The 10,826-nt window shown below is 37.2% G+C and overlaps 1 protein-coding gene across 1 annotated transcript; it reads left to right on the top strand.

Moving 5' to 3' along the window:
- The first annotated feature begins 5,445 nt into the window (after positions 1–5,445).
- On the top strand, positions 5,446–10,623 carry LOC132936116 (uncharacterized). The gene has a single exon (XM_061002805.1). It carries the CDS (start codon positions 5,446–5,448, stop codon positions 10,621–10,623), a length of 5,178 nt encoding a protein of 1,725 aa, XP_060858788.1.
- The last annotated feature ends 203 nt before the right edge of the window (positions 10,624–10,826 follow it).

Below are 10,826 nucleotides of genomic sequence, written 5' to 3'. Positions count from 1 at the left end.
AATTTTTATACCTAAGGATTACAATTTATGTTGAAACACGTAAACGTGGTATTTGAAACATTTCATATGTAATAACTAGATGATTATTTATGTTTATACAACTAAAATGCAATGAATGTGGACTTATAATTATATTAACATAAATAATACAGTTTATGTGTCCAATTCTATTATCTTGTATGAATCATACAGTTTATCATCGACCCATTAAAGAATAATTATTCTTATTATATTTTATCCAACTGATAGTTTTCTCGATAATAATGGTATACTATTAGCACTGTTAGTTTTGCAGAGCAAACTGACTCTTTCAGGGAACAAATTCAATCGTACGGTCTTGTCGATTGGCGTTTACGTTGTAGTTTCAATATTAGATAGGTACATATTTTAATTTTGCTATATTATTGTTAAGTATATTTCTTATTTCAAGATTCATGCATAGTATCGCAGTGTCCGTTTCGTGCCAGGGTGAAAAGACGCTGGAAGGATTGTGTTCACTGGCAGTTTGCGTTTTAGATGTGAGTACCTACACCCAGCAGTAGTATTATATTTTTACAATATCAAAAATTTAGGTCATTCTACCTTGTAGGGAAAACTAAAACAAGATTATTATTTTGGTGTATATTCAAATTAACCAACTGTGAATTTCTGATTTTAAATAATCGTGATTGATTAAAAACTTGTAATAGGTATCTCGGAATCGTTTAAAAATATTGATTTAGGTGTAAGGAGTACAACCATAATTGTTTTTAATATTTTTTCAAATCATATTCAATTGTAAAAGATTATAAACGTTTCCTCAAAACACGAAATCAATTTAGGCAAACCAGTTAGTCCATACACTTTGAACGACTGCTCGTGTATTTATAATACGTACCTGCTACCTACCCGCTGAGGTGTTTTACGCAAACGGAATGCATTAACTTCAATGAATGTTCAAATATCAATATATCATAACTAATTTGACGATGCTTTATTTGTATTATGTTTACGATTTCAATTCATGGAATATACTTGTTTGTATGACATGGTTTTCAGATTGATTGAGTTCCGTACGCATCAGTGTATTTACTAAAGGGTTCTTTTTATTATTTCAGTATACAGAATGTCTTCAAACAAAATTCCACCATCATCATCGCTCAAACCTAAACCACATCCCCTTAAACAATATGTCCAGATGCGAAATGATAGGTGCCAAGTGAACATGCAAATTCTAAGGAACGGTCTGACGCCGACGGAAAAAGTTAGATGACAACAGCAGTTTGGAACCAAACAAAAATTAAAAGAAATAAACCATAGGACATATTTTAATGAAAGTGTAAAAAGTTGTAGACACGAACATTTCGATTACTTTATATTTTGTATTTCAAATATTTTAACACGTACGTGTGCCACAGCAAAATATATAATTATCGTCACCCACATAATCACTGTATCGTCTTGCTATAAATAAATATATTATGTAAGCTATTAATGAAACATTTTTTTTCTCTATTAAACTTTACATCGATTAACACAGATATCTCCATTTGAGATGTGTGACACGCAAGAGAATACATTTTATCAGCAGCATTATGGTACCTGAGAATGTTCAACATTTTCTTCGTAAGTGAAATCTAACCTTTAGCTATAAAATGCAACATTTAATATACAGACGAAACAATTCTTCATAATTTGTATTCTGTTATTTTACCATTAAAAATTTAACAAAAAAAACTGCACATCACAGAGACAAAAAAAAATGTCACAAATTACAACGAATAGACGGATGGCTTCGAACGCCAAGCACAGTTATGGGAAGAAAATTTCAGAGACCGAAACCGAGAATTAATTCATCAATAGGTAATCTATGTATAAAAGTGTATACAAATACTAGTTTGAAAATCGCTGGGATATAGTTCTCAATGTCTAATCCACCTTAAGATTCTCTATACAAAAAGATAATTTAGGAAAAATATTATAAAATTATAAACCAAGTCGATGTCTCTATTTTGTAGTTATAATCGTGATTTTATTAATTTTTAGAATTTCGTATCATTCAGATTGGGTAAATAGGAGAAAATATAATTTCCACTAGAATGTGACTAACACAATCATAGTTTTAAAATATTTTAGATTAAGATGGATGTATTGATTTTACAATGATGTGTGTGTGCTTTTTTTTTTTTTTTTATAATCATTTTGAGTTTTATTCTCGACAACATGCGTAATAATGATAAAAATATGAATTTATCTTGTTTTCTTGTAATTCCAAAACGAATAACTGTACACCAATGACATGTTTTTTTTATATAATCATTGAAAGTTAAAATTTCGACGAATTTCATCAAATTGAATGTTTACAAATTATTTAGTAGATAAACATTTATAAAACGGCCAATTTTTATACCTAAGGATTACAATTTATGTTAAAACACGTAAACGTGGTATTTGAAACATTTCATATGTAATAACTAGATGATTATTTATGTTTATACAACTAAAATGCAATGAATGTGGACTTATAATTATATTAACATAAATAATACAGTTTATGTGTCCAATTCTATTATCTTGTATGAATCATACAGTTTATCATCGACCCATTAAAGAATAATTATTCTTATTATATTTTATCCAACTGATAGTTTTCTCGATAATAATGGTTTACTATTAGCACTGTTAGTTTTGCAGAGCAAACTGACTCTTTCAGGGAACAAATTCAATCGTACGGTCTTGTCGATTGGCGTTTACGTTGTAGTTTCAATATTAGATAGGTACATATTTTAATTTTGCTATATTATTGTTAAGTATATTTCTTATTTCAAGATTCATGCATAGTATCGCAGTGTCCGTTTCGTGCCAGGGTGAAAAGACGCTGGAAGGATTGTGTTCACTGGCAGTTTGCGTTTTAGATGTGAGTACCTACACCCAGCAGTAGTATTATATTTTTACAATATCAAAAATTTAGGTCATTCTACCTTGTAGGGAAAACTAAAACAAGATTATTATTTTGGTGTATATTCAAATTAGCCAACTGTGAATTTCTGATTTTAAATAATCGTGATTGATTAAAAACTTGTAATAGGTATCTCGGAATCGTTTAAAAATATTGATTTAGGTGTAAGGAGTACAACCATAATTGTTTTTAATATTTTTTCAAATCATATTCAATTGTAAAAGATTATAAACGTTTCCTCAAAACACGAAATCAATTTAGGCAAACCAGTTAGTCCATACACTTTGAACGACTGCTCGTGTATTTATAATACGTACCTGCTACCTACCCTCTGAGGTGTTTTACGCAAACGGAATGCATTAACTTCAATGAATGTTCAAATATCAATATATCATAACTAATTTGACGATGCTTTATTTGTATTATGTTTACGATTTCAATTCATGGAATATACTTGTTTGTATGACATGGTTTTCAGATTGATTGAGTTCCGTACGCATCAGTGTATTTACTAAAGGGTTCTTTTTATTATTTCAGTATACAGAATGTCTTCAAACAAAATTCCACCATCATCATCGCTCAAACCTAAACCACATCCCCTTAAATAATATGTCCAGATGCGAAATGATAGGTGCCAAAAGAACATGCAAATTCTATGGAACGGTCTGACGCCGACGGAAAAAGTTAGATGACAACAGCAGTTTGGAACCAAACAAAAATTAAAAGAAATAAACCATAGGACATATTTTAATGAAAGTGTAAAAAGTTGTAGACACGAACATTTCGATTACTTTATATTTTGTATTTCAAATATTTTAACACGTACGTGTGCCACAGCAAAATATATAATTATCGTCACCCACATAATCACTGTATCGTCTTGCTATAAATAAATATATTATGTAAGCTATTAATGAAACATTTTTTTTCTCTATTAAACATTACATCGATTAACACAGATATCTCCATTTGAGATGCGTGACACGCAAGAGAATACATTTTGTTCGCGCCGGCGGTAGCGTCGTAATAGTCCGTCCACACCGACCGATCACACACACACACACACACACACCGCAAGTTTTGTATTTATTATTTTTATGTCAATTGTGTCGTCCGTGAATTATTATGTAATAGATAAATGTAGATAATGAATTATGTAATGCAGCCGCCGACGGCTCGCTGTGTGGAAGCTTTAACACGGCCGCCGGAGTAGTCAGTCTATCCCGTTACGCCAACGCCGAAATTACGCTAATCGCCGGCATTTTATTAGATACATTTTTGGCTCGAATAGCCAACAATATTATTATACTTTTTGTAGGCGCGAATCGCCGCCAGTGTCTTTTTATTATTATTGTAATAATTCATTGTGTATTATAGGCGCGAATCGCCACAAATATTATTATACTCTTTGTAGGCGCGAATCGCCGTCAGTGTCTGTTATTATTATTGTAATAATTCATTGTTTATATAGGCGCGAATCGCCACAAATATTATATAGTTAGCATCGGCTCTAATAGCCGTTTGCATATTTTATTATTTTGTTGGCATATACCGCAACGCTAATCGTCGGGTTATTTTAAACAGTATCATATTATAACTGTACTTAGTTATTGCTATTTAAATTATTGTCTGGCTTGAATAGCCAGTGAATTTATATTATTATTGTTGTGTGTCTATTATAAAACTATTATACAGGCAAGGGTAGCAGCTGGCCAGCCGTGCACCGTCCAAATTGTGAGTTATTATTTATTATTTATTATTATATCCTGTTGGGCCAGAAGGGCCACAATATTATTAGTCATATTTTATACCTTTATGTTGCTGTGATTTTTTATATTCCTTGTGTCCACAAATAATTATTTATTTTGTGTACAATACAACAACCATTTTTACCAGCAACCGTGTTATCCATTATTAAATAGAGTTACCTTTCTGTCATTATTTTATAAGCTTACACACTATCACATCTACACACTCACACACCCACCACACACTAGCACTCTCTGGTCTTGCACGGCGAACCCGTCCACTTCCTTTGAGTCGCTATAACATATATACACACAAACACAAGTCGATCGGTGTGTGAACGTTGCGTACAAGTATTGCTGTACCGGGCGCACGAGCTATAATTGTATCGTTCCCGGCGCGATCATTTTGGTGACCTCGACGTGATTATCATATTATCTAAGAGTCACGCGTAACAAGTATTATCGTCGTTATATATGTCATAATTATAATTGCCGATTTATAACGTTTCGTACGCGATTATATTATATCAAGAATAGCAATATTTGAATGAAATAAGCTGAGTATTTGTGTTTTATTATATAAATGTCACAAAGAATTACTAATGCAAATCAATATCGTTTTAGAGTTATCAATTACTGTTACATATATCTTGATTCGCTTAATTAATTGAGATTCGCGATATATTACTGTATATTCGTTCCTTATTAATTCGTCGTAAATTCGTAAGTTTATCGGATCAAGATCGCATTATTGTCATTATGGTTCTCGATGAGGATAATGAGAAACAGATGATCTTATTAAGAAAAAAACGTGGAGTGGTGAAGGCCTCATTAACACGACTTCGTAATTTTGTAAAGGAATTTGATCACAATGAACAGTCAATCTCTCTCCTCGAGTTTCGTCAAGAAGAATTACCTAATATAAATAAAAAATTTGACGCAGTTCAATGTGAGATTGAGTTAATTACGGAAGAACCAGAGAAGGAAGAAGAAGAACGAGCATTATTTGAAAGGAACTACTTCGAAACAAGATCTCAAATGCAAGAAATCATCAACACCCGGAGCTCTTCAAGTACGGTAGGGCCAAATACATCGTTTGGATCGTCAAGTAATACAAACCGGGTTAGATTGGCACCTATACCTTTGCCCACATTTAACGGTGACATTGAAAACTGGGAGGCCTTTTATGATGTTTTTCGCGCGTTGGTTCACAATGATGAAGGGCTTACGTCAGTACAAAAATTATATTATTTAAGATCCTGTTTGAGTGGTCCAGCTTTAGATATCGTTAGTTCAATCCCGATGGTCGACGGAAATTATGAGGTGTTTACCGAACGGCTGAAGCAGAGATATGACAACAGAAGCCTCGTGATACAGACGCACATAAGAGCGCTTCTTGATGCACCTCGTGTAGATACCGCTACCATAGAAGCGTTACAATTACTACATTCACACATTGGAAGTCATGTAGCTGCGCTTAAGGCCTTAGGCCAACCAATAGAGCAGTGGGACGCATGGCTAGTTACCATTATTCTAAGGTGTCTTGACAAGAATACGGCACATGAGTGGCAGCTTCGACAAGAGGACTCGCAATTACCCAAGTACATAGACATAGAAAGGTTTTTAGCCAGAAGATGTATTGCATTTGAAAATTCAAACTCGGAAATACAGTCACGATCTCATAGTCAACCAATGGCAACAGGCCAACACCAATCAACTAGTAAACAAAGAAAGTCGGAGAAAACTACCAAAATGGCATTTTTAGTCACTGGAAGGGGTCAGACCACAAAATGTCCATGCTGTACCGGGTTGCATAGGATATATGCGTGTGACAAGTTTAAGGACTTGAGTATAAATGATCGTCTAAATATTATACGAGACACTCATTTATGTTTTAATTGTTTGTCCGCGTATCATACAACGAAAACATGCAAGTCAAACGGTTCATGTGGAGAGTGTGGGTTGAAGCATAATACTCTACTACATTTCTCAAAAAGTGTATCCGATGTCCAGAAGGTTAGCAATACAAGTGAAGGAGAATCATCTGCAACTGGTGCGTTATCAGCTACCTTATGGTCATCAGGGAACCGTTATGCATTTTTAGCTACAGCACAAGTGATCGTCAAAAATACAAATGGAATGCAGTTCATATGTCGTGCCGTGTTAGACAGCGGCGCTCAAGTGAATTTTATATCTAAAAGGTTACAAAACGTACTTAAACTATCAGGAGAAAGGGTTGCATTGCCAGTGAGTGGAATCGGTTCAAGCAAAACACAATCGACTACAAGGGTAGACATCAAGGTTTGTTCCCGAGTATCACCATTCCAAGCTAACATATCATGTTACGTGTTACCATCAATTGTCAACACATTATCATCAAGTACAAGACCCTCAGACGGCTGGGGAATCAAAGAAAATATACTCTCACAGTTAGCTGACCCTCAGTTCGACCAAGCAGGTACCATCGATATGTTAATGGGTGCAGGAATATTTTTTGAGTTGTTAGAGTCAGAAAGGATTCCGCTTCAAACTGGTAATCTCACATTACAATCCACAAAATTAGGCTGGGTTATGACCGGAGAGTTTAACGTTAATTGCTTAGTGAGTATTGGAGCGTCATTAGAAGACGAATGGCGAACAATGAAAACAGATCAAGGATTGTTCGGTAGGTTATCCAAGGCCAATAAGCGTCATGTAGAAGAACAGGAAACGGTACGACATTTCGAAAAAACTGCCACCAGGAGAGCTGATGGTCGGTTTGTGCTCCGTCTACCTGTAAAACCAGAAGTTAGCCAACTAGGCGATAGCATATCTATGGCCATGTCACGCTTCATTAGCGTTGAAAGAAGATTATCACGAGATGAACAACTACGTACCGAGTATGTAAAATTCATGACACAATATTTAGAAATGGGTCACATGGAGGAAGTAATTGAAAACGAAATTCCAACATCAAGGCAATTTTACTTACCACACCACGCAGTGGTCAAAACGGCCAGTCTAACTACAAAGGTACGAGTAGTTTTCGACGCATCAGCTAAGAGCTCATCAGGACTATCTTTAAACGATGTCCTAATGTGTGGCCCGAGTATCCAAGAAGAATTGTTTTCGATCTTATGTCGGTTTAGAAGTCATCAGTTCGTTATCACTGCGGACGTAGAAAAAATGTTTCGACAGGTAGAGGTTGCAGAAGAAGACCGAAACTTGCAGCGTATCGTCTGGAGGTCAAACCCTAGTGAAGCGTTACGGACTTATAGACTGGGAAGAGTTGCATACGGTACAACTTCTGCTTCATTCATGACCACAAAATGTCTGTCAGTCCTATCAGAAGAATTCAACAGTCAGTTTCCCAATGCAGCTAAGGCAGTACGAACAGATTTCTACATGGATGACCTCCTGTCTGGTGCACAAACTGAGGAAGAGTGTTTACGTCTACAGAGGAATATTACTAGGATATTGAATTCAGCAAAAATGCCATTACGAAAATGGTGTTCAAACTCGCAGTCAGTACTCGAACATATCGACAACAAAAATGATGATGAGTTATTAGTGTTAGATTTGGGTGAAAATGACGTAATTAAATCGTTAGGCCTATGTTGGAAGCCAGTGGTAGACGTCTTTCAGTTCAACGTAGCGATTTCTGACAAGAACAGAGAAGCAACTAAGCGTAGTCTCCTGTCCGCTCTAAACAGTATATTTGACCCACTAGGATTCCTTGCTCCAGTGTTGGTAAAAGGAAAAATTTTTCTGCAGCAACTATGGCTCGTTAAAGCAGATTGGGATAGTTCATTGTCTGTTGAAATAAAACAAAAATGGTACAATTACTGGTCAGACCTCAGTACGCTTAAAACACTGGAAATTCCAAGAAAGGCAGTCGCATGTGCAGGATTAAGGACCGAGTTTCACGGCTTTTGTGATGCATCAGAAAATGCCTATGGTGCATGTATTTATGTACGGTGTAAACTGCCAAGCGGAGTATGGCAATCACGATTATTGTGCGCATCTACTCGGGTCGCCCCTCTCAAGGGAGCTACAATCCCTAGATTAGAATTGGGAGGAGCCCTAGTACTGGCTCAGTTAGCAATGAAGGTAGCCAAGTCATGGAAGGTTGACATACATAAATTTTACCTGTGGACCGATTCAACTATAGTGTTGGGATGGTTGAATAGCCAATCTAGTCGCTTGAAAACTTATGTGTCAAACCGTGTTGCACAGATTTTAGATATTACCAATACTGAGCAATGGTACTATGTGAGGACTTACGATAATCCAGCAGATGTGTTATCGAGGGGTGTGAAGGCGCAAGACTTGAAAGGCATCGAGTTGTGGTGGAGTGGACCAAAATGGCTATCTCATGAGCAAAATGGTTGGCGATTCGAACGAGTATCACTGCCAACTGGAGAAGAATTACCTGAGCAGAAAACCGTACGTTTCGTTCTTTTAACAGTGCCGTTACCAATGCGACTTGTTGATTCATGCTCAAACTGGCAACGCCTACGTCGAGCAACTGCGTGGATTCTGCGGTTCATTGAATTCATAAAAACTAAACGCACCCCACAACTAGTACGCTATCTGACAGTTAAAGAGTTAATGGTTGCTGAACAGAGACTGATAACTTATGCTCAAAGGGAGGCCTTTCCGGAGGAGCATGAAGCATTAGCAAAAAATAAGGACATTCCTGGTCGAAGCAAGTTAAGGTCATTGAACATCGGTCTAAGGTATGGCATGATAGTAGTGGGTGGTCGTCTTGACAATGCCAATCTTTCACAAGACCAAAGACAACCAATAATTCTTCCATACAATCACAGAATTACACAGTTGATATTCTTAGATTATCACATGAAATTATTGCATTGTGGTCCTCAGTTATTATTAGCGGAAATCAGGCAGAGGTATTGGCCGCTGTCTGGTAGACTATTAGCGCGCTCAACAGTTCGAAGGTGCGTGAAGTGTGTACGGAGCAAACCGACCTTTCAAATTCCAATAATGGCGCCATTACCAAAGGAAAGAGTACAATGTTCACGTCCCTTCACGTACACGGGCGTGGATTTTGCAGGACCGTTAATCATCCGAAGCGGAATCAGGGGTCGATCAGGAACAAAGGCGTGGGTATCAATATTCGTGTGTTTTTCTACAAGAGCGGTTCATATAGAAGCAGTCGAGGACTTAACGAGCAAGGCTTTTATAGCGGCCTTAAGACGATTTGTTGCTAGACGAGGCAAACCCGCAGAACTGTGGAGCGATAACGGAACAAACTTCGTTGGAGCGAACAAGGAGTTGACCAAATATACTCAACATTTTGGCAGTCAGCTAGCAAATGAAGGGATCACCTGGCGCTTCAATCCCCCATCAGCCCCTCATTTTGGAGGGCTGTGGGAAGCAGCAGTTAAGAGCGCTAAACACCACTTGGCTAGGACTACTGGAGAGGCAAAGCTAACTCTAAGTGAGCTCAGTACACTGCTATGTCAAATTGAAGCCTGCCTCAATTCCCGACCATTGACACCTATGAGCAGCGATCCTAACGACTTCACCTCACTTACCCCAGCGCACTTCTTACTCGGTGCACCTGTAACGTCGTTCCCAGAACCTGATTTAAATGGCGAAGAACCACATGCAATGCGATGTTGGAAATTTGTACAACATCTTCTTCAAACTTTCTGGAAGCGATGGCACATGGAGTACCTACCCCAACTACAGGTCCGTGGAAAGTGGACATCAGGAAGCTCCAACCTAGCCATAGACGATTTAGTAATTGTCAAAGAAGACAACCTACCGCCCTTTAAGTGGCACTTAGCACGCGTTATAGAACTACATCTAGGTTGTGACGGTAACGTAAGGGTTGTGTCCGTACGTAACTCTTCCGGTAAAACAATGCGCCGTCCAGTCGCAAAACTTTGCAAGCTCCCAATCGATGCAGAGGAGGCTGTTGAAAAATAGATTTCTCAACGGGGGGGAGAATGTTCGCGCCGGCGGTAGCGTCGTAATAGTCCGTCCACACCGACCGATCACACACACACACACACACACACCGCAAGTTTTGTATTTATTATTTTTATGTCAATTGTGTCGTCCGTGAATTATTATGTAATAGATAAATGTAGATAATGAATTATGTAATGCAGCCGCCGACGGCTCGCTGT

This window comes from Metopolophium dirhodum, chromosome 1 (assembly GCF_019925205.1).
Source record: "Metopolophium dirhodum isolate CAU chromosome 1, ASM1992520v1, whole genome shotgun sequence".
Taxonomy (NCBI): Eukaryota; Metazoa; Arthropoda; class Insecta; order Hemiptera; family Aphididae; genus Metopolophium; species Metopolophium dirhodum.
This window is presented reverse-complemented; position numbering and strand designations above follow the sequence as displayed.